The sequence below is a fragment of the Marmota flaviventris genome, chromosome 1 (assembly GCF_047511675.1).
Source record: "Marmota flaviventris isolate mMarFla1 chromosome 1, mMarFla1.hap1, whole genome shotgun sequence".
NCBI classification, from domain to species: Eukaryota; Metazoa; Chordata; class Mammalia; order Rodentia; family Sciuridae; genus Marmota; species Marmota flaviventris.
In genome coordinates, this window is record NC_092498.1 from 75,111,712 (window position 1) to 75,137,784 (window position 26,073).

Below are 26,073 nucleotides of genomic sequence, written 5' to 3' on the forward strand. Positions count from 1 at the left end.
GCAAGACATTGGTTTAGTTTTAGATACTAAGTGAAAAGGTCCCATCTTCCTACCTTGGGTTTAAAGTATGAGGAACTAAGAAACTAGATTCTTTCACTCTCTGGTGACCCTTCTATTTGGAAATTTCAAATAATATTTAGGACAGGGTAACTTTAGCATAATACATTTTAAACAATTGTTCTTTTTAATTTTTTTCTTTTATCCATTTACAGATGGGTTGGTCACCTGTATTTTTATATCTCCTGCATCTTAAAAAATTGTAGTTTCAATTACATTTGATAGTATCTAATAAATGTAAACCTATGGTGTGAGAAATGACAAAGACAGAGTGCCTAACCACCGATACTTGAAGTCCCCTAGGACTCGGGTTAATTAATGAGACTCATCCTAAGGTTATACATGATCTATTACTTCCTCTAATTAGAAATAATAATCCTGATCATTATGCTGGTTAGCTGGAAAGACGTAAGATGAATGTGCTTAACTATGATTAATAGTCTTCTTTAAGCAGTGTAGATCTCTCCTGTCACTGAGTTATATGCAAACTGGACTGCAACTCAATGCTTTTTTTATGATATGTAATTTTTAAAGCTTAGAGAAAAATTCATTTTCTGGTAGATGTTTTTGGCTTTTCTGGTTAAAAACCAAAACAACCTTTTTACCATTTTAAAATCGATCATTATAACACAATCTTTTACCATTTTGCATGAAATAACTATCTCAAAATTTATCATTTTACTTTTTTGTATTTTCTCCAAATTATATGAATACTTATGGGGATCCATTCTGCTGGGATAAAACAGACTTTTGCACATGATAATATACCAATTCACAAAAACTGAAAATTTATTATAACATTACAATATCAGTTATTTACTGCTGTTTTGTTAAGGCTGATGTCTACATTTTGCCTACTGACAACTTCAGCTTACACTTTCATATGCCAAAAAAAGCTAAAACAAGTAAATACCTGCTTGGAGAAGCCCACACATCCATAGAGAATGTTAATCATCTAGGGTTTTTAATGTGACTAATTTAGTTATAATATGGCCAAATATTTCAGAATCATTTTAAATTAAAAGATAGAACTTATGTTGCTATCTCAATTTAAACCTTTAAGATACTGTGCATATACCATTTAATTTTGGTTTTGAATATGGAAAAATTCAGACATGATTACTTAAATCTTAAGAGGTTGAGTCTACAAAAGTTATAGTTGTAGTGAATATATGATTTTTATCTCAATACCTCAAGCAATATTAGAATACTTGGGAGAACAAGGCAGTCAGAATTTTGGCAGTTACACATATGTTTAAATTTATTGAGCAAAGAGACAGGTTGTCTCAAGAGTAAAACACAGAATATGAGTCAGAGAGTCCTTATTCAGTACTAGGCTTTATCAATGAATGACAGGTTCGCCTTGGGAAAGTTACCCTACTTCTTAGTATTAATATAATTTTGAAAATGGTGATAACTATAAGGGCATTGATCTCATGTTTCTTTTGAGAATGAAAACAGGCTAATATGTATAAAATATCACCATAATGCATAGGTTATACTAAACAGTGATAAAAGATAACATGCTTCTTTTCCATCACGAGAAATATGTACCTCGCTTTGACTGAAATATACTTGGATTTCAAAACCAGTATTTTGTTTAATCAATTTTATGGCAAGAACTCAGTGTGACTAAAATTTTAAATTTATCAATATTTCCAATTGATACATTAAATTCAAATGTTAATTTTTAAATAATTTTTTATAAGATTTCAGTGAAATTTCTTTGCTATCAAAATTGTGAAAAAATTAGAACAAATATATGTATTAATTAAAAAAATTGTGGACAGATTTCATATTTGAGAACTTCAATGAGATGCTATGTTAAATACATAGATATGATTTCTGAAAATTACTTTTTGAGTTAGTCTTTCATAATTGAATCATGAAATCTGATGCATAATAATTTTATATTTCATAATTCTCTTTTTACAATTTTGTTAATAATTTATGAGATTTTCTATTTGAAATGTGTTTTAATAGATCAAAAAAGATCCCTTATTATATATTTGTAAGCAATAATTACTAAAGTTTCTATGAGTTATTCAAGACAATGAATAAGCAAATATTTAGGCATGTATTATGTACTCTTAATTGTGCTTGTAAATTGAAAAATAGAAAAAGATGTAACATGTTTTCACCGATAAAACAATAAATTGTAATAAACATAATAAAATTGATTAAAATCAATAATATGTTAAAATCAATCACATACATTGAATGCAAGTATATGACATAAACTGTATGTTAAGTGTTTGGTTAAGTTTTCCTGGACAATGTGAAATTTGAAGCATATTGTTAAGGAAAGGAATAAGCAATTGAAAGAAACATATAGATAGAAAAATTAAAAATCAACTTCCCAATTTCATAGATTAAGCTCATTTTGTTGACTGTTTACATTTTGGAGTTAAAAGTAGAGGTAAATACATAAAATATATTTACTCTATAAAGTAACTTGAAATGCAGATGGAAAGAAATGCTCTTTTGATATCAGAGATCACAGAGAAAATACACAGGTTTTTAAAGTACTAGAAAAAGTTTAGCTACATGTGTTTAAACTAGAGATATATATGGTTTTTAATTTTTATTTAAAACTTTGAAGTATATGGATAAATTATAATAAAATTTCTTTATAATTTATTTAGGAAAAAAAAATATAACCATACAAATAGAGTTCCTTTTTTTTCTTTCCTAAATAATAGTTTTACAATAAAAATTACTCCTCAAAATCATACCCATACTTAGTATATATACAAATGAAGAGAGAATAGGAGAGAACATACTTGTAAATGACACATGTGTATATAATAAATGTGTATATTTAGTATTAATTTGAAAAAACTTTTAGATTGACAAAAGACTTTTCCAATTTGAGTTTAATGGAGATAACATCATAAATGATTAATCTAACCAGAATGTCACTCTGTCAATCAACTATAAGACTGACATCTTGATAAATTAATAACAATCTTTCTGAAACAGTCTACTGAGCTAACATAAATGTTAAATAAATGTGTTGATAACTGAACATATGCTGTTCTTAGAACATAAGAGGAACAAACATAAAATCCACTAAGATTTGTATTTAAAAAGTCATACCTGTAGGCCTTGTCCATCGACAGTAACAGAGTTGGCTCTTTGCATTTTGTTCCTATCAGATCCTTTGTTTGGCTGCTGGGAACCACTCTTTTCCTTTTTCACTGTTGCTTGTCTTTCCTGTAAGAAAAGTATTTTATAAAAATAAAATTAACATAAGAAAATATTTCACTAGAAGATGCAACTAATAAATATCTCATGGTTACAAACTGAGGCCCAACTTCCTAATTTGGAGTTGCTACTACATAATACGAAAACTATTTCTTTAACTGGCTCCATGTATGTGATAGTTACATGATGAAAAAAAATATATCAGTTAAAGAAACAATGCAAAAGAAAGCCAAATTGGAATTATTTCTATGTGTCCAATTATTGCTCTTTATCAAAAGTTATTCACAAACAATGGGATATATAAATATTATAGGATTATCACTTGAAGAATTTGGTAAAGAGTGCTAACATAATGCTCTTAAAGATATGCAATCTTGTAAACAAATTCTAATTGCATGATGGATTTTGAAGATACTACTTACATCAGGGGTGGCATTTAAACAAAAACTCCCATTCAGCCCCAGCTAATTCTTTAGTTCATATATATTTAGGAGTTGTCTGTTTCCTTTTTTTCACTCTCCCTACAACCCAGCCCAATCAACTTTTATCACCACTGCCTGAGCTTTTATTCAAATGACCAATAACCTTCTCATGTCGCATCTAATAGCCACGATTTACTCAAACTTTAAGCAACATTTGATAGAGGGGATCTCTTCTCACTTCTTGAAAACTTGCCTCAATTTGCTTTCAGCACACTTCTTTGTCTTAGCTCTCTTCTTACTTCATTCACTGCTCCCTCACAGTCTCTTTCACTCATTTTTCCTCCAGCTTTGCCACCTATAAGACTTAGCCTCTTCTTTAGACCTCAGCTTCATTTCATCATTAGGCTTTCAAATTCAATTTTATGAAGACTTCTAAATGCATAACTCTTGATTCAGAACTCTCCCTCAATTCCTATAAATAAATGCCCTTTCTGTCTTTCCATGTATCAGTCCTTGGACAGTTACCACTTCCATTATCATGTGGCTCATGTGATAGTTCTCTCTTTTGCCTGGATTATTATCACCATCACCTAAGGGGTCAATCTCCTTCCAGCTTTGTCTCTCTGTAGTCAATTTTTTTACACAACAGCAACATTCATTCCTTTTTACTTCACTTCAGCAACTCTGGCCAACTCATTGCTCCTTGATCACAACAATCCTGCTTTTAATTCAGGGATTTTGCAATCATTTCGCACTCTGCTGGAACATTTTCCCCTGTGTATTTGCTGCGTTTGGTCCTGACATCATGTCTTTGGTCAAATATCAGATAGCCTTCTCTATTTCCTTTAACCTCCTTTTAAATATAATTTATTACAACCTGAATGGTTATTTATGTGATTTATTGAATGCTTGTGTTCTTCATGTTAATCAGAGTCCCACAGGGAAAGAATTTTCTTTGGATCACAGGTCTGTGTTAGATCCTAGATCAGTGCCTGACAGAAGACAGAATAAATGAATAAAGATATAAACTCAAAATGTTAAAAAAAATCGTTTTTAAAAAAGTACCTAGATAATTGTGCTTAGGATTTGGGGGCCATGTCTAGGCTTGATGTGAAAAAGTTGTTCTGATTAGCAATGCCTGGCTAAGGGTGCCTATGTGCTTTAGTGACACTTATTTCCAATAAACTCATCCAGATATATATTTCCTAGTCCCTGTATCTACTTGTTAAGTATCATTTAAATTTCTGTAACTTAGAAAGATGTTTTTAAATAGCTTCAAATGTAAGCTCTTTTTAAAACCTATTAGTGATAGATAGATCAGAAATCTCTTTTGACGAAAATAAATGCTAATCAGTGTAGTCTAGTCATCTTGCAATTGCATGGTGCAAAAACACTGAATACATTTTGTGTATGTTGAAAATGGATGGTATAATAGAATTCCTGATATTCAAGTTCTTTGGAAAATGATGTGCTTTCATATAAGCATAATTTCTGGCAAAAATATTGATTTTTTAAAAAGAAAGTTCCTTCTTTCTAAACTTGCAAATTACAATTTTATCCATATTGTAAACAGTATAATGCATAAGAAGAGGAAACCTGACTTGAATCCCATCTCTGTTACTTAGAGATGTAATATAGACACCTACTCTTAACAAAATGGATAGTGTTTTCTATTTCTCAGAGTTGTTTAAGGTTTAATAGAAAATCTATAAAGTCTTTACCAATGTGTTTGTATTATAGTATGTGCTCAATAAATTAAAGTAGGAATGGTTCCTCATGGCAGGCCTTATCTGTATTGCCACCCTGCAAAATGGTTTCATATTTTCAAATACATATATATGAAAAAATTACATTGGTTAAATTAGGAATATGTTTGAATAAGAATAATGCTTATATTTTAAAATGTATAACCTGTGCTGGGAGTTAAAAATACAAAATTGGTGAAAATGGAAATAGTTTATTTCAGGGTCCTTTGATGTATGTATATATAACATAGAATGAATATTTTGTAAAAATGTACAATATGAAAGATATATTTGAATGCAACTATTTTGTTACATAATGCATTTAAAAATTTATTTAGGACTTGATTCTTAAATTGCTTCAATGAGAAGAATCAAATAAAATTCAAGTTTATTAGTTACACTAGAACTGGGTATTTATACCAGATCATGTATATATGTTACATGTAAAACCTAAGATATGTATGTATATATCTATAAAGAGCTAACAAATCATCTATCAACCTTATTTTATTCTAGTCCATGAAAAGAACTAGGAACTGCCTATGTGGTAAGAACTTCTAGCTAGCAGAGAGAGCAGTTTTTTTCTGGTTTCTTGTCCATGAAGGAGTCATAATTCTGAGCATGCTGAGAAGAAGAAGACTAAATGTTTTAGAGCACACTAGTGTAAAAAAAATCCTAAAATGAGTTTTCAATTGATGAGGTTTTATTTTTGAATTCTAATCTGAGATATTAATTTATAGCAAATCAATTTTAAAAATCCTCATCATATAAATATTTATATGTATTTTATTATAAAATCTAGCTAATACTAAATGGTAAACATTCATTTAAACATACACATACATCAAGAAAACCAATTGATTTCTTTGGGAGAAAAATGCCAGTAAGTAAAATTATGGAATAAATCAAGGTTGAAATTTTAAAAACAGAAGAGACTTGTGGTCATTTAATTTTCCCCAGGATTCTCTTATTTTTATTTTTGACTCTTATAGGGGTCTGTCTGGGATATTCACTGTATTTTATTTAAGCAACTAGTGAACAGGAGGGTAGTTGGATACATTTTCCTATTTCCATTGAGGAAATCTTATTTTTGTATGAGGTACAGAAAAGGAAAGCAATTGCATTCTTCAAAAAATATGCTGTCCTCAAGGATTTCACTAGCTTGTTCAGGGGGTTAATTAACCCTGACTGGCAAAGCTCCACTGTGATATTTAAGAAGAGTTATTTCCCAATTGTTACAGTTATTAAAAAGTTTCAGTAAGAACTCACAAACCTTATTTTGTATTATCAATCAGGATAAAATTACTCTGTGAGTAATAGGGGGCAATGTTCACCATTTAACCTTCAGTTTCTTTTTTTAAGATTTTGGGCTCAAAACCACAAAATAAATTACAATGTTATAATTAAGGCAAATTTCCTTCTGCCAGATAAATTATCCTAGATATAAAGATTTGGAAAATTGTCTTGTTAATCAATAGAAATTATTCAAACACTGAAAAGAACTACTGAACAAAAAACGCTTGAAAGAATATAGAACATATAATACAAAATATAAAATACATTTATTGATGTTTGAACATTTTCAAATATCAACCATTTGTGTTTGCTATGCAGACATTTTAAATACAAAATTCAGGGTTTTGTGATCGTTGGACACTACAAGTAGCACAACAGATCTTGAGTGGGGAATATATTGTATTAGAATTCCAAAAGAATAATCAACATAATAAACAGACAAGAAAAGCCAAAGAAACCATTCACAGAAAACAGAAAGATGAAATAAGTGAAATAAAAAGACCTCACTTTAAATATGTGTTCTAAAAAAAAAAAAAACTTTTTCTATATCATGCTGATTCTCAGAGGTAGAGTATTTGTACATTGGTGAAAACTGCTTTCTCAAAAGGGTTGTTTACCACAATACATAAGCCTGCTGCTATCGATCACTGGAAAACTAGAAGCAGCAAGTGATGATTACTTTGAGATTTTCTCCTTTTTGTCCAAACTCAGCATGAGAGACAGACAGCAGAAAAGCACCTGGACTGGGATAAAGCTATGAAGTGCTTTGCTGCCAACAGCTTCCATCCCTCAGATCCTGGAACTTACTCTCTCTGCTACTGTACAACTTGTGGTAAGAAGACAAATCTGGCTATTCCTGTCAATGGAGCTAGGGCATAAGAATCTCCCAGAAACCTCAGAATCTTAACCCCAGGTATCAAGTACATATTCGTAGTATTTAAGGTGTCTCTCACCATATTCATCAGAGCTCTCAAAAGAACTCTGAGAAAACAACTTGTATCTACAAAGCTACAACTTTATTAGTGTGGATTATTTGGGGTTTTGAATATTTTACTAGCTAAGAGAAAAAAATCCATTCTAAAAAGTGGCAAAGGTTCTAAATCTACTAGGAATCCTTGGATGTTGCCTCAAAACTGATTGCTGACTAGAGAAGTCGCATTAATTCTTAAAAATATTTTATAAAGTTTTCAACATAAATATAGTAAGTGATAGGTCTAAAGATTATCATTTTAAGAAAATTAAATAAGTTCATATTGAAACAGAAATAACTTTGGGCAAAGACAAATGTCTGAGCATCTGAGCATTGTCTCATTATATTGTAAACTTGGGCAACTTATTTACCATTATTAGGTCACCATTTATTCCACCTTTAAACTGGAAAGTTTCATGTAAAGATAAATGGAAATAAAGGTTGACTTAAAATACGTACTCAGTAAATGGCAATATTTTTTGAAGTACAAAGACATATCATTTTATTATTAAGATCATCACAAGTATGTTATTCAGGTCATAGTAGTAAATGGTGGGTGTTGTAGAGAAGAAATTCACTGTATTGTAATTTATTTGCCACTGCATCACTATAACTGGAAATCATCATTGTAATGATATTGGCTATGTCCTTGGGTTAGATAACAAAAAAAAGTTGAAAATATGAAACCTACTGTTAAAGTACCTGGAAGAGCTACTCGTTTCCTGAGCTAGAAGGGACATTTTGATCAACACATCCTGGTTTTCATACATCACACATCAAGTGCATATTTTCTCAGAAGATAATTTCATACTGAGCATAACCACCTACAAAATTTCTGTTAAAAAATTCCTGAGTGGATTTCTTTAATTAATTTTAAGAATGAGAGAGTCCATGTCAAAATAATTTAATTTTGGCTATGCACTAGCATACGGAAGCACAATTATGAAATAAGATTGTGTGCATGTGTACAAAATGTACGTACGAAAGCAGACAGAGGAACCAGTCTCAACTTTGTCCAAGTGACTTTGTAAAGCATACTGACAGCTGGCTATAGTAACCTAAAGCTTTCTAAGAGCAACGAGGCAGCTCTTCATATGCTTATCATATTCTTTGTCTCTATTAGTTAAGCTAAATGTTACAACTTGTGATTCCTGTGTTATTGTTTGATCTGTTTTTGTCATTTTCAGTGAAATGTGTCCTCTTGTATTGTAACTGTGTAATTTAATTACTACAGTTTTTAATTTTGAGTACAAAATGAAAGATTTGTTGCCATGAAAAATTACATGCAGGTTTTAGAAAGGCATGATAATATAAGCTACATATGTGTTGGAGCTGGTGGTGTGTATGAGCAGTGGTTAAGTTTAGATGCAAAAACAATGTGTTGGAAATTAATCATAAAAATGGAGAAAACTTTATATTTAGATTGCTTCACAGATGTCCTTTAATTTTTGTTACACTTTAAAACAACTGAACCTGAGTATCATAGATGATAAGACTATGTCAGAGGCAGGAAAGTCTATATGCCACTTCCCATTAGAAAAACTGTCCTCATAGAAAGCTCTTCATCCTGTGTCAAAAAGGTGGCATGATGATGATACATTTGCTTTTTTAGTTTAGTTATTATCGTATGTGTATATCTTTGTATATGTCCTCCCTATTTACTCTAACCACATTTTCAGTTAACCTAAGTGCAATTTTTCCTGCTGGTAGAACATAAGGTTCCCTGTCTGAGTGTATATATGTGTATTCACACACTCCCTCATGCATATATCCACATCTGGGTTTAAGGAAATTTTTGGAACAACATAGCTGAAAAATATATATAATGATTTTTGAGGGATAGTGGAAAATTTAAATCAATGTAAACCAATATATCTTGCCAGAAAGAAAATAAGTAGTATAGGAAGAATTCTGAAAAACTTTTAATCAGGAAAAAGATATTTTAAAAAATTGAAAAAAGCATATTGTAAAACTAGAGAATTTGACTTGCTTATTCAGTGTATATGATCCATTTTATATGGAACTATGGGAGACCTTTGGAGATTAACAAAACTAAAATGAGAAATCTAATTTTCAAATGTAGTACCTATATTCACTTGATGAATTTATAATAGCCGTAAAATAAAGTCAATATCTTGAAGAGGTAATATTAATTCTCTCACAAATAATTAATGAAATGATATACTCTTGTAATATCTTGTCACTTGAATGAGGAAGTTAGCATCTCTATTTAATAATAATTATGATAATAATGCCATCAACTCATTTGAAGGATACAAAAATAAGTTTAATATTTCTTTTAGATTAGAAACATTATACTTCAAGCATATCTCTAAGCATATTTTCAAGTATGTATCTGATTTGAAACAATAGTTTATTTTAATTCATTGAGGCAGTTGACACTGATTAGAAAATTATATTTGGTGGGGAGGGGAGAACAGTTATACTTTTGTGCAATTATGTTATTCTCTAATTAAATTCATATTCTTATGTAGTATTCATATATTATAAATAATTCTTTCTGAAGCAGGCAGATTCAATTTTCAGGCAAACAGTACCATATGAACATTTTCTATAAAGATAATAACAATTGAGCAGGAGATTGTCACAGAACATTGTGAGGATTTTGCTTAATCAATGCAAAGACAGAGCTAATACTGTAAGCAAATGTGGTGATGCTGATGCTTACATTTATTTTCAAAAGATTAAATTTACTTGTGACTATATTTTTCTCCAATGACTTTCTATGCAATATCATGTGCTATATGATTAATACAGATGTACTCTCTTTAATAGGCACTTCAAAGTGAGCAAGGATTTCTCAATATAGTATCATAGAAAGCTTCACTTTTATGATTTTAAAGGATTGAATAATTTTGGATTTGTTGTCATATGTTTATATTTTATGATAAAATATAAAAATGACACTATTTTATGCCCTGGTTAGCTTTACTAAGTAACCTTTATGTTTTCTCTGTTTTTTTCATATAATATCTTATATCCCCAATTCTTTCCACAAATGCAGACTGGAATCCTTTAAATCTATCCCATCACTGAAAATATAAATAACCTCATTTCCAAATATTGGAATAAAAAGAAAATAAAATATCAAAATTGATGTCAGTAGGTCACTGAGCCAACCCCCCATATTTTTATAACAATATAATATGCACAATGAACTATAATTGCAAGTGTGAAACCTTGTTTAGCTTACGCACCTCAGGAACTGAAACTCCTGAAGTGGGCAGAGTCTGCTGAAAAAGAGAAGTTCATATTAAATCTGAAAAAAAAGTCAAACTGAATACAAAATATCAATGAAGATTCTTATAACACTATATGTCTATAAATAAATGTACAATTTAAAAATTTATTCCCTTGGCATCATTTTCTATTTCCTTAAATAACTGATATCTTTTCATTGAATTAGGAATGTTCTAAGACAGAGTGGGCTTGGTTGTGAAATTATTTATCCAAAATACACCTGAATCTACTCAAAGCACACTGATAAATATCCTTGATCAACCTCATAGGCCTCTCTACAATATTAATACATTATTGTATTTTGGGAATGGAACTCATCTTCAAGTTCCATCATCCTTTGTAAAGAAAATTATGAATTTCCCCTTTACTGACCCCACTATTCCATTTTACAATCCAATTTTCATTACTTTCTAAAATTACTGTCTTTTGACTTTATTTTGCGATTCTCTGAAAATAAAAAAATCATTAAAATTAATAAAAAATAAAAAGATTTAAATTAATAAATTTTAATTTGAGAGTAATTTATAAAGATGAGGTTAAATACATGAACACTGACCTTCATGACAGTGTATCTATCTTCAATTATCTACCACCATCATTTTGCTTGTGTGTATGTGAAACAGTGTACATATGCATGTGTGTTAAGAGAGAAAAAGTTGTTGAAATTCCAAAAACCTGAATTCTGAAAAACTTAGAATGTAAAAAACAAAATTTGCAAGAACAGATGACTAATCGTGCACATAATACTAGATAAAAGCTTCCCATGGAGAAGGAGAATAGGACAACTGGATGGGAAACTGGGAGCTCTTAGATATTGTAAGCCCCTGGAAAAGAGGGGCTGTTGGTATTTTCCATTTGCCTCCACAGACCCAAGCTCACATAGCCAAACAGAATATAGATAGATTTTAGACCATTGGGATGGATACGAAAAATCTGAGAGCAGAGATACTATTCTGCTATCTTACTCAGTAGAACTCAGGAAAGCAGCAGAAACCAAAAGAATAAACAAACAAACAAACAAATAAAATACCTACATCAGAGATAGGTAAAACCTCATACACTCTCACAGTGGCACAACATAACAAAGGACCTGAAAAATTTAATGCACCTAAAAGTGGCACACAAATAGAAGAGATGTAAGGAAACTCTAGAAAAAAATTAAGTTCTCCAGGAGTACAAATAGATTTACAAGATATTCCCACAGTATGTATAAAAATATGATAGATGCAGTTTTGTTAAAAAAAAGAATTCATAAAATCTAGGAATATGAACCCTGGTCAAATTGAAAGGAGAATCCCTTAAAAGTAATTTCTGTCATTTTGAATGTGAATTGACAATAGGGTTTATCAAGTTGTCATTGAATTCTTCAAAATTTTAGTAATATTCTTTACTTTAAAGTCTAAGTCACCCATGTAACAGCTGGGACAATAGATAGTGGGCAAATGTTTTGGCTTGTTTCCATTAGAGCCAGTTCAAAGTCATTTGTCAGACTTACTGTCTTTGTTTCTTGGCTCCTTGTTAAAGCTTAAGTTTTGAAAAAAAAAATATTATAAGACAATGATGTTGTGCTTCCATTTTTTTATGGGACTCTGTTTGCTTCCACACATCAATCCAGATTAAATGTTTTATCCTATAGATAATTTTTCTGTAGATCAGGAAACATGAAGACTCTCAAGCAAATAAAATATGACACCCCCTTAAACAGTCTCCAGAGCTGGAGTTGCAGATGCCTTCTGCCCTGCAAGAATGTATGCTCCCTACACATACATCTGTAGAGAGTGAGTCATTGGAAATCAAGTGAAAAACTTAAGGTCATCCAAATGTTTTGGAACAACAAATGCAATGCAAGGTCCTACTTGAATAGATCCCGCTTGACTCCCAAATATACCAACAACAACAAAAAATGAGTAGGTAACAGCTATAAAAATCATTTTTTGATAATTGTGGACATTTTTAAATATGGGCAGCATAATGATTTATCTTATAGAATTATTGATAATTTTCTTAGTTGTGAAGATAATAATATCATTGGGTAAAAAAAAATTGCTTTTCGTCTTGGAAGATGCTTGCCAAAATATTAGGGATATATTATCATACAACATGCAATTTACTTTCAACTTAATAAAATATGCATTATTTATGGCAATATGAGTAAGTATCTAGGCTTTGGAGAAAGAGGACTAGAGAGATGCACAGAAGGAAAAAGCAATATTTCAGATAGGGTCCAAGAAGACAATGCAAATGGATCTGGTGTTAAAAATGCATAGATTACTATGTTGTGCAATAAATGTTTCATTTAAGGCATTTAAAAATACGAGATATTGTGGGATGAAATTGAACCCTCACTACCACTTTGCTGCCACTATATAAAAAACCGGTAATTTTTGGATACCCATGCTTGGAAGATTCCCTTTCTCAAAGCAGTATGGGTTAGATACTGTTATATACTGAGAGTAAATGAGGTGGTCAGAGAGGTGGCGAGATGAAGAAGGTGAGAAATTTTTCTCTACATCTCTGAGAATGAGATAGCTGTTGACTAAGGAAAAGAAAGAGAATCCAGTGAAATTAAGGAGCCAGCTGAGGTTGAAAGTTATCAATGTACATGAAAAGAAGCCACCAGTTCTGAGAATTTGGCCAACATGCAGAATCCTGAGATCAACACTAGAAATTCAATGAAGAAGGGTAATAAAAACATATATATGAACTCAAAAACACATTGTTTAGAGAAGTATGTATTAAATTAGCATGCCCATAAGTAGCTTATTCTTGAGATACAATAAGAAAACTATAGCACCTAGGATAAAAAAGTAAGTGAAAACTTGTTAGAAAGTGAATTCAGACGTTATATTACTTGATTTTTACTCTTCTGTACATATTCTTAAATATCAAGAATAAGCAGAGTAAATGTTTTAGGTGTTTTTTTTTTTTTGAAAATTATCATGGGCATATAATTCTAAATGTAATATATTTTTAATCAGAATTAATACAGGAACAGTATATTTTTATTTAATCAAATGAGAGGTGTGACTACAGAGGAATGTGATTGATTTTATTTAATCAGTATCTTTTAATATTAAATAGAATACACAGTACAGATAATTAGTTTAAAAGATGCATTTGCCTTCAGGGCACTTATTAAGTTCAATCTAATATCAAAGAATTTTTTTAAATCCTATTATTCTTAAGTATTAGGATATTTCTTGTCTTCATATTTTCTAATGTGTAATCATTTTAAATTGACAATTTAATCCAAATTGTCACAGGACAAAGAAAAATCTTTGGTGGAGATTATTGGAGGTTTGACTTAGTTAACATATAATAGTAGCACAGTGTTCACATTAAAAGGGTCATTAGTTATTTCAAGACTAAAGTAAAATTAACAAAATTAGGCCTTCTACTTACATAAGAAGTATTCATATTTTTAAAAAATTGCTGTCATATCCTTGGTCTCATTTAATCCTTTTAACCAAGATATTCCATTCTTGCAGATTGAGAAACAACAGATCAGAAAGATTAAATGTCAGGCACCCAAAAAATAAAGTTAGTGAAAGAATGTTGCTGTATTTTTACAACAACAGAAATAGAAAAGGAATGTTTTCTAAAAGTTACTCTTTTAGCCAAGTCTCATGTTTTAAGTGTTTGGGAAAGAAAATTATTTTAAAACATTGATAAAGATTGCAAAACATGGTTTTACAAAGAACTGGTTTGAAGGTTAATATGGATTAATTTAACACAATAACTCTTAATGCCAAATAGAATTATTTTAAATAGCTTGTTTTCCTTTATATGGAATAGGGTATCTCTACATCAACAATAAGTGAGAGATAAAGAGAAAAACCAGGCCAGAGAAAAGAAAATATGTATTCATCAAATGGCACAGAATGCCAGCTGGAGAGGTAAGGTTTTCTTTTACTTCACATGATAATAATATATATATAATTTTAGGGTATGGAAACTAAATACATTTTTGTTTCCATGAATTTTATTTCCATTTTTTAGTTATGTAATTTGATATTGCTTAAAGTTTTTGTGGGTCCTTAAGTATGTTTACTCATGCAAATGAACACAATTTAAATTTTTTAAAGGAAATGAGATGGAAATAATTTTATACCACTTTTGCCTTTATAGGCATTTTTAATTAAATGTTATTTTATTGTATTACAAACACACCAATCAGAATAATGTTAAATTACGTTTGCTTTTCTACTAACTCCTTGACATATCTAATTAAAATATAAAAGAAGACATTTCAGAAGGTGCATTTGTTATAATCTTATCCAGGATGTCTTACCTAACCACTTCTCACCTGAGGCAATATTTTAAGCTTACATTTATTTAATGATAAAAATTTTCTCACCTTGATTATTTTACTATCTTTAAAAAATGATCACTCACAAAAATATTCTATTATCACTCTAGTAAATATGATTGTTAATGCATCTTGCAGAGTTCTGTCTAGAGGCCTTTGAAAAAAAGAAGCTGTGTTCATGTTATTTATTGTTTCCTTTGCTGAGAAGAAGCTTTTTAGTTTGAATCCATCGCATTTATTAATTCTTTATTTTATTTCTTGCACTTTAGGAGTATGGATAAGGAGGTCAGGACCTAATCCGACATGATAAAGATAGTGGGAGAACATCTTTACTACACACACATCAGATAGAGCACTTATCTCCAGGATATACAAATAACTCAAAAAACTTAACACCAAAAAATTAAATAATCCAATCAATAAATGGGCTAAGGAACTGAACAGACACATCTTAGAAGAAGATATATAATTGATCAACAAATACATGGAAAAATATTCAACTTTTCTAGTAATCAGAGAAATGCAAATCAAAACTACTCCAAGACTTCATCTTACTCCAGTCAGAATGGCAATTATCAAGAATACAAGCAACAATAAGTGTTGCCAAGGATGTGGAGAAAAAAGAACACTCATACATTTCTGGTGGCACTGCAAATTGGTGCAACCACTATGGAAAGCAGTATGGAAAAAACTTGGAATGGAACCACCATTTGACCTAGATATCCCACTCCTTTTTCTACAACCAAAGGACAGCATACTATAGTGACACAGCTCTGTCAATGTTCATAGCAGCTCAATTCACAATAGCTAAACTGTGGAACCAACCTAGATGCCTTAGATGAATGGATAAAGAAACTGTGGTACATATACACAATGGAATATTAGTCAGCATTAAAAGAGAATAAAATTATGGCATCTTTAGGAAAATGGATGGAGTTGGAGAATATCATGCTACACAAAGTAAAATAATCCCAAAAAAACTAAAGGCTGAATGTTCTAATTAGTGAATGTTGATCCATAATGTGGTGGGGGGGACATGGAGGAGAATGGAGGGACTTTGATTGGGCAAAGGGGAAGGAGAAAAGGGTTTGAAGAAGCATGGGGCAGGAAATATGGTAGAATGAGATGACCATCATTACCTTAGGTACATGTATGACTGCTCATATGGTGTGACTCTATATCATGTACAACCATAGAAATGAAATGTTGTGCTCCATTTGTGTACAATGAATTGCAATGCATTTTGCTGTCATGTATAACTAATTAGAACAAATAATAAAAAAAGGAGACCATGAGACTCCTTCTACTCCTACTTTTAGTATGTACTTGTGTGTGTGTGTGTGTGTGTGTGTGTATGTGTGTTTATAAAGGAAATACAACCAAATCTATAGGTAGGGATAGTGTACCCAGTGCAATGAATGTTTGAAAACTTTAGTGGCACCAAATGTTTTCAATGAAAATAGAATGTGGCAGTGTGCACTGGCACATGCCTATAATCTCAGTGGATTGGGAGACTGAGGCAAGAGCATCGCGATTCAAAGCCAGCCTCAGCAACAGCAAGCCATTGTATCTTAAAAAAAAAAAAATAGGTCTGGGGATGTGCCTCAGTAGATGAATGCTCCCGAGCTTGATCCCCTGTACCACCACCACTGTCCACACATACACACAAAAGAATATAGAATGTGTCCTTCTGGAAATATCCAAGCCATTTCAAACATAGATTTCCAAATATGAAGGTACTTCAAAATAACAAATAAAATCCTTTCTAATATTATTATTTTGCCTGTTTGATTCTCACATGAAAGAAGTCATTAGAAATAAGTAATAAACTCAAATTAGTTAAGTCTCATAAAATCATTAGCAGTTGATATGGTTAAAGAACCTTTCTTCAATTCATTTAAAAATTTTGTTCCACACTAAGAATATTTGTGAATTTACACACTTGTAAAAGAATCTCACAAAAACTTCTAAACCTATGAGCCCCACTCTCTCTTATGTTCTATTCTTTCCATTTTCTTCTCCTTTATTCCATTGTTTTTCTGTCCATTCCTTTTGTGAAATGCCAATGTATTTCTTCTAAATTCATATCATTTGCTGCAAATGTTGGAAATTACAGCATACTTAGGAACAATAGGTTTAAAACATGGGTATTAATTAATCTAGTGTTAATTCTTTAAGTTGTAAATTGTGTCATTTTAGGTAAATTTCTTAATCTTATTAAACTTCACTTTCCTCATATTCACTGAATACAATTATACCTAACCAAAGGGTGGAGATACACACACACACACACACACACACACACACACACACACACATATATATATATACACACACATTACTTTTATTCATTCTATAAATATACACACATATATATGTACATATATAAATATATATAAACATATATTGAACTTCTCTAAAAATAGATAACTGATTTATTAACATTAGAAGTGAAGTGATTCACTTAGTTTTCACTGCCTGATTAAGAACTCAGCAAGAAAATTATGCTTTCTTCATCTGGAACCATTTCTAAAATTTTTTTTTTAGTTACAGATGGACAATAATATCTTTATTTTGTTTACTTATTTTTATGTGGTGCTGAGGTTCAAACCCAGTGCTGAGGATCAAACCCAGTGTCTCACATGTGGGAGGCAAGCACTCTGCCACTGAGGCACAACCCAAGCCCCATCTGGAACCATTTTTTGTTGAAAATAAGTAGAAGGAATAGAAATGAATATTTTTTCATGAGAACACCTATGTGGAGACTATTAGAGAAAAAGAATGAGAAATGAATGGAGGGTAGAGGAGAGATTCAAGACAAAGAAAGAGAGGAAAGGGAAGAAATAAGAGAGATGGACCTCAGAAAAGAGGGAGAAAAAATTCTCACTGCTGTTTTTTCAATACTAGATAATTTTCTATCCAAAGTTTGAGCAATAAAATAATGAAATTGAGAAGGATAAAAATGAATGGGAGCTTATAATTAAAGTTATCATTTCTAAAATTAATTCCATTATTGACTATTTATGTTTTGATTATTCTGTAGATCTTTTGCTTTATATATAATTGATACTGATTTATTAGGTATAACTAATATGTGTAAACTATGCATTGCCTATGTTTGTATGTGTTTAAGATAGGGTTTGAGTGTAGCTGGTGGCTTAGAGAACAATCACCCATCAAGTAATCTAACATAATACATTAATTCCTGTATGTTTTATTTCATAAAATTAATCTATAATACTTCCTGTTGTCTCCATTTTTCCTCTCTAAAAAACATAAGTGAGTTCTAGAAACATATTATTGTACAGTTGGTTTACCACTGCCTTCCAGAGTAGAAAACAATCACTGTAGCTAATGAAAAAATATTGATAATATTATTTAGAGTTAAAGCTTAGATTTCCTTTTCATCATCTGTGGAAAAAGAACTTGAATTAAAAACAAAGAGTGTATAATTGAAATTATTTTCATCCTTTGTCCCTCTAATTATTCACTGATCTCATGCCAAAGCATCTTCTAACCAGGTTAAAGTCCAGTTCTGTACGTTAGGTTAAAATTCAATTGAGTTAAAATTTTACACTGACTGCCAGTCAACCTTATCATGAACTTTCATTATGTGCATGTAATTAATTGGGTCTAACGAACAATATCAGTTCTAAGTTATAGACTCTTTTCCCCTGACCATATAATTAGAATATAATTACCCACAGGATATCAGAATGATGCAGAACCTTTCCTCTAAATGCGCCCTCATTAGGAAACAAGTCTCAATGTGCATTTATTCAATCAGTGTGAATTAATTAAAATGTTACTGAAATAAAAGAGGGTAGCAATAAAGAGTATCTGACATCTATTTAGAGACTATCACTTGAGATCTGTATGCACAGTTTATGTTTAAACCTATTTAGCTCAAATAGGAACTTTGCCATGTAATGTGATATACATTCAGCGTACTAGGACAACCGATTAAATGAATCAGTGTGTTTTTTGAAAATAGTATAGTACAAGATGGCTACAAAATTTTACAGAATTGGCTTTGACTCTAGAGACACAATTATTGTCTGTTAATTCCATAAAATACGTTATCATAAGATAAAATTATTTTTGTCCACCAAATATATTCTAACTCAAAATATTTAGGCAATTATTTATTAATCCCACATCCTTATATTACAAAGCTGACATATTTGTACTAACATGCCTTAGAAGATTATGATTGCAATACCCCAGACATATAAATATACTACCTTTGTCTTTTAATAAAATACTCAATTACTTAAGCTAACTCAAGATATTTAAATAGCAGGTTTTCTTTAAACAGAACATTTGTGTGTACCTAAGAATATCTTATTTTTAAAGAGATGCATAATATATCATTCCACACAGTCAGGTTATATAACCCATGGTAAAAAATAGTAAATGCGTAAAAAAGAAGAGGGACATATGATACATATCCCAAAGGAAGCTGCTGATTCACACATTCTAACTATAAGTTATTAATCTTCGCTTCTCTAGAACCTGGCATGAAGCCATACTCAGTAAAAGTTTATTAAATAAATAAATAAATATCTTTGAAAAAGAATATTCAGCATTAGTGCAGGACAATGTCATAAACAGTAACAAAAAATTCAAAGGGCTATCTATATGTAATAAAGAAACATATATATTTTTAAGCTTTCAACATCATCACATCTTTCACAGAACTTTTTAGATTTAGAAATAGGTTTTTAAAAAACTTAGTTATGATGGTCAGAATTTGGCATTCATTCTCAAAACAGACATGTATTGCTTTATCATGGAAATTGTGGATGAGCACTAAGATAAACAAAGCCCCTACCAATTACTATTTTTCACATGCTTTTTGAGAACAAATGATAAGAAGTTTTTAAATTATTGATTTTTTTATCTAAGAAACTTGAACTACATAAGATTTTGTAAATTTCATATTCATACACTTATATATGTGTATACATACAGATGTAAAAATACAAATATAAAAATCTGTTTTTAAATGTTCTGAATGCATGGTTTATTTATATTCTTGAATGATGTTCAATTTAGCTGTTAGACATGTCTTACTGGACACAAAAAAACTGAGGAAAATAATGTCCCCACTCTGCTTTAAGCAAGTAGATAGACTGTCTCATACAGATTTGCTTTATTTTTGATAAAACAGTTTTCTCTGGATTTCAGTAATAAAGACATGAAGTGATAATAGCTTGTTGAAACATTCACCAAAAGCCACATTAACTACGGGTAATTCCTACTATAACCCAAAAGATTTCTAAACAATTCAAGTGTACTTTCAGGGCCCAATTTGTAATAAACATCAGTTTTTACTTCTGAATTACCCTGAGTAGATATTTATGGCATTTTACATGAAAGAGCATATTGTGTAAGCCATATTTTAAACATCGGATTTTTAAATATAATTATATATTCAGATAAAAAAATCTTGATTCATTTTTCATTCTGAAAATGTTCCCTTTAAACTTTGTACCTGCAAAGTCACATTATTTTATAAAACTGTCTTTTGGATGTTTTATATAACTACAAGAACATAACAATCAAAAGTTTTGCCAAATTTATGAATGAAAGGCTTCAAGTGATATTTCAGAAACTAAATATGATACTATTTTGACATCTACTGATATTATTTTATCATATACTTTAAATTATTAGCTTTTAACAATAAAATTCAATTATGAAATTTCAGTGATTAAAAAATAAAAATCTTTTTTCATTTTAATTTTTATTTGACATTTATGTCATTGATACATTTTTTTCTTGGCTCAGAAAAGGAACTGATAACTGCTAAGTGTAAAAAAGGCCCATCAAAATGTTATTATTTCTCTCAGAAAATATTATTGAGCATCTAGTTTCTGTCAGAATGAAATGAGGTACTAGAGCTAGATCAAGAGATCAACCCTTTTGATATAGGTGGCAAGGAATACATTTCAGTAAGCAGAAGGAATAGCATCAACAAGAAACATGTCAAGTTCTGTTGCTGCTATGTTGATTGTGTGTCCTCTGTGGGTCATCCAAGAAGAAAAAACAAAGCAGAGCACATGGATCCAATGTGTGTGAGAACAAGCTTCACAACACTCAAAACTGGGAGATGCAACCATGGATCTGGATGACGCAATTTAGAAAGACCACAACAAGATAAGAATACAAAATGAAACCCTAGCATATATTTAAGAATGAAGGGAATACTAGGAATTTAATAGGTTGACAAAGTGTGACTTCAGGGGAAAAATAAATCAAAATTTGTTCCAAACAAAAGAGAATAGTGTCTACAATATCAAATAAAAGGAGTTTAGTTTTGCTTGAAAAAAAAATCTAGAAGAAATACAGTAGATGAGTGCTATAGAATATAAGAGAAGAACATTTTAGTGTCAAACACTAAAGAGGATTCAAAAGAGATCACTCTTGGAAAGGGTCTCAAGTACATCCTGTTGGTAGTCCAAAGCAGATCCTTTGCTACCTTGCCAAGGCACCTATCCCTAGCTACTAAGTGTCAACTACTGAGAGCTTATAGCTATCCCTGTTTTGCAAAGAATCATCCCTTGCTTGTAGGAGCAGGTCCTCCCAGCAATGCCTCCAATCTTGGGAAATTCCTAGTCTGTAAGTAACCAGTAATGATTAGACAAGTACAGCCCCTTTGCCTTAAGTTAAGAATAACCAATCTTGTGGTATGATTTTTTTTTTATCAGTTCATTAAAATTATACATAATTGTGAGATACATTATGCCATATTCACACTTGCATATAACATAATTTGAAAGTCCTAAGGTAAAGTCCTAAGGTGAAGTTCAAGGCCAAACTTTGTGATTACTTCCTTGCTCCCAGTTTGTCTTCTTGCTTTTTGTGCTTTGGAAGAACATTTCTTTCCTAAATCACTCAGAGCTAACATACTGTCATGATCTGATCCTTAGACACCCAGCTTAAAACATGTAATTGGATTTGGTAAGGCTGGCAAGAGCAATTTTAGATTTATTTTTGTAGTAAAAAATTAACTAATGTGGGTTAAAGAGGAAAGAAGAGATGAATTTGGTGTAATAAGTCTGTCTGCACACCAACCTATACTTAAGGTGATGTGAATAGGCAGATTCTTTTGCAAATTCAGAAAGTCTTACATACAAGGAAAAACGGCTCTTCTGTTGCTATGGATTCTACAACCTATGGAGAGTAAGACCAAAGTTGGACTACTGAACTAAATCAGGAAGCTCTTAAGAACTTAATTTATATAGCTATGTTGGATTACAGTTTGTCTGAGTTTTTTTTCTATTATAAATTAGGGAATTAGCATATTTCTCAAGGTTGTGACAAGTTCCATTAAGGCAGAAAACTAAGAAGTGTCAGGAGACAAGGTAGGGAATACTAGAATGAATAAATGTGGAAGAACATAAATAGTGAATGATTCAAGGATATTGAGGGAATGGTAACTAAATGAAATAATAGGAAAATATTTTTAGTTAAGATGAAGTAAGATTTATGTAACAGGCTGGGCACAGTGGTGCATGTCTGTCATCTCAGTGGCTCCAGAGGATGAGACAGGAAGATTGCAAGTTCAAAGCCAGCCTCAGCAAAAGCAAGACACTAAGCAACTCAATGAGATCATCTCTAAATAAAATACAAAATAGGGCTGGGGATGTGGTTTGGTGGTTGAGTGCCCCTGAGTTAAATTCCTAGTATTCCTCACCCTCCCCCAAAAAGAGAGATGCAATAAAGAGAGTATTTAGTATAGAAGTGTATTCTTTCCTTGGTCAAATAAGACCAAAAATGTCACAAAGTTCTTGAGAGTATTAGCAACAGAATGTCAGGCGATAGATTTTATCCTCTAGACTGCACAGCAAGGAGTGGTCATAGAGGACTCAGCACAAGTATTATTTTTCCATATAAAGGGGACACTGGTTGAAGTAAGGAACAAACACAGAAGTGACAGAGACATCACTGTATTATACAAAAAACTGATGTGTGGACCAACAGTTGCTTAGAAATTAATTCCTCTTCAGGTTTCAAGTGAAAATTAAAAAGAGACAAACTATATTTAATACTAAAAGAGAACAAAGTGTATACATAAATACTTAATGATCATCCATTTAAGCAGGAATCATTAAAACCACAGATTACCTTAGCAAGGTGAAATTTAAATGTGAAGGGTGTCTGGTTGTGATTACATTCAATATTTAAAAATTAGGATATGGGAATGAAATAAAGTATTTCCTTCTATTCCATTGCTATAAAATCTGGATATTTGCCCTTCCCAAATCCCAATCTTCCATCAAAGGGAAAAAGCAGAAACACTAACATAGAAGTTCACATGTTTGGAAGCTTTTATTCCATAGTTTGTGACAATTTAGTCTCACCATTGTTTAAATGTGATTAGCCAATTTTACACATACCGGCCAACACTGGATATTGTCATTTTAAAAATATTTTCCCAAATGGACAGAATAAAAGTAAATCTTGTTTTAATTTCCATTTGTTGATTACTTATGAGTTCCAAATTTTAAAATTATTTTTAATTATTTGCTATAATTTACAGAGACATTTTATGTTTATCTTTGCCTTGATTTGTCTAATCTTTAGCATTTTAAAAATTATTTTTGGCAGGGCATGGTGGTACATGCCTGTAATCCCAACAACTCAGGAGGATGAGGCAGGAAGACATCAAGTTTAAGGCCAGTCTCAGCAACTTATGGAGGCTCTAAGCAACTTAGTGAGACCCTGTCTCAAAGTAAAAAATAAAAAGGGTGGAATGTATCTCAGTGATTTAGAGATGCCCCTGGGTTCAAACCCTGGTATCAAAAAAATTTTTTTTAAAAACCCTATTTTTGATTGCTCAAATCTATCAACATTTTATCTTTCATTAATTAGGAAATAAAATAAAAAGGTCTTGCCTGAGCAAAAATTATTTAATCCATGTTTGATTTATTTTGGAAGAAACATAATGTAGGACTTATTTTACTTTAGTTTCCACGTGATTCTACAGTAACCTCAAGAATATTGCTATGACAGTATATATGATACTTTTGTTTATCACATACTCCATTACTATATGTAGTTCAATACATCTTTGGTTTTCAACAAGTTCTTAATATCTTCTAGAGATACTACTATCTTATTTTAAATCACTATAACAAACAAACATATTAAGTTTTTTTCTTAGATTAGGTCTTCTTATTCTTCTTTTTCTATTGTATAATATGTTTGTGCATATTTGTCCTTCCAGACAAACTTTAAAATTATTTTTTCAAGCAAAAAACATTGCATAGAAATTTCATCATGGAGGAAATAAGTTAATTTGAATACATGCAGATTCTTTTTAGTTCAGTTTGATTTTCTTCATTATTCTTAGACTTCAGAAAATACTTAAATTTTGTTTTATTTATTTTGCTTAAGTTTAGCCTGCTCCCTCTCTACCCAGTTCCTATTCTCTTTTTCATTGCAGGAGATTTTCTTAATCCTCTCTCCTGAATTACTGATGTAGTATTCAACAATGATTTCATACTATTCTGATATGAATATATTTTACTTCTACTAAGGCATTATCTTTATTTCTCTACAACCTTTCTTAACTCTTTATCCATCTCTTTCAAATCAGTTTATTTTTGAGTAGATGTTTCCTTTAGTATTTGAATATTTAAAACAATTGTAACCAAAATTTTCTTTTGTTTGAAGCAAAAATTTGTCTTGTATGATATCCATCTAAATTTGGCTTACTTACTTGTTTTTTATTTGCAGAATTATTACTATTTCACTTTAGCAACAGATAGATTTTTATACTAAAATGCACTTTGGCCATAGGCCATAAGTCTGAATTGACCATTATTATAAAAAGCCAAAGGAAACAGAATCCACTAACCTGTTTATTGCAATGTAGTTGTGATGCAGTCTAACACTAATACAATATCACACAGAAACAACCTCAGGTTTCAGTGACAACAAAACAATAAACAGTGTTTCCTTCAACTAAACACCCTTAAACCTTTATTATTATTATTATTATTATTATTATTATTATTATTATTATTATTACTTTGTGCTAATACTAATACAAAATTCAGGGGCAGTTTTGGGGGGATTTGTGATATGAATTTCTAACATATAACTTGATTTTGGCATGAATTTTCTACTATTTTTTTAGTGCATATTGTATTTCTAAGTGAGCAGCCTTGAATATTGTTGTCCATAATTCACAGACTACCTTAAGTCATTGGCTTTTCTAGAAATCCTGACAAACCTAACTTGGCACAAGTTTATTACTTTAAAAAATTTTATAACTTGCCTTGTGTATATATTTATGTTAGGCAGAAATCATTATAGAAACTTGAAAGAATATTTTTATAGCCCTATTAAAAATGGACCTTATTCATATTCATATAGATAGAAACAATTATAATTGGCCATAATAGATGAACTTTTATTTTGAGAATAGACCTTGTTTATAAATGTGCATATTCTATATAAAATAGTCCATGTCAGCATAAAAATGGATTCCAGAGAACCAAATACATCCAATCCAACTAAGACACTGTAACATATGCATGGTTCACTCAGAAGCGTGGATGATGTAATCGTCATCTAGTGATGTTTGGCATTTCTCCTTCTCCTATGGTACAAACTTCAAAGTACATGTACATTCACAAAAGTGAATGTATACATATCTCACAAATATTACAGAATTCTAGGGTTTAATGTGTTCCTTACTGGAATTTGAATGTCAAAGTTTATTTCTATAGCTCTTAAAAATTAAATAAATAAAAAGAAGTCATAGCTTATGAATAATACCCTGAAATTGAG

The 26,073-nt window shown here is 30.9% G+C and overlaps 1 protein-coding gene across 6 annotated transcripts in view; it reads right to left on the bottom strand.

Annotated features, from left to right (window-relative positions):
• The window catches only part of Dgkb (diacylglycerol kinase beta), a 618,799-nt gene that overhangs the window by 447,135 nt on the left and 145,591 nt on the right, over nt 1-26,073 (bottom strand). For 2 of the 6 annotated variants that reach the window (XM_027932698.3, XM_071607979.1), the window contains 2 exons: nt 10,916-10,948; nt 3,157-3,273 (listed from right to left, as the gene is read on the bottom strand). In XM_027932698.3, the coding sequence (XP_027788499.3) occupies nt 3,157-3,273; nt 10,916-10,948 (150 nt within the window). Of the gene's footprint in view, nt 1-3,156; nt 3,274-10,915; nt 10,952-26,073 lie in introns of all 6 variants that reach the window. The other 4 variants (XM_027932697.3, XM_027932696.3, XM_071607991.1 and 1 more) reach the window with 2 other exon arrangements.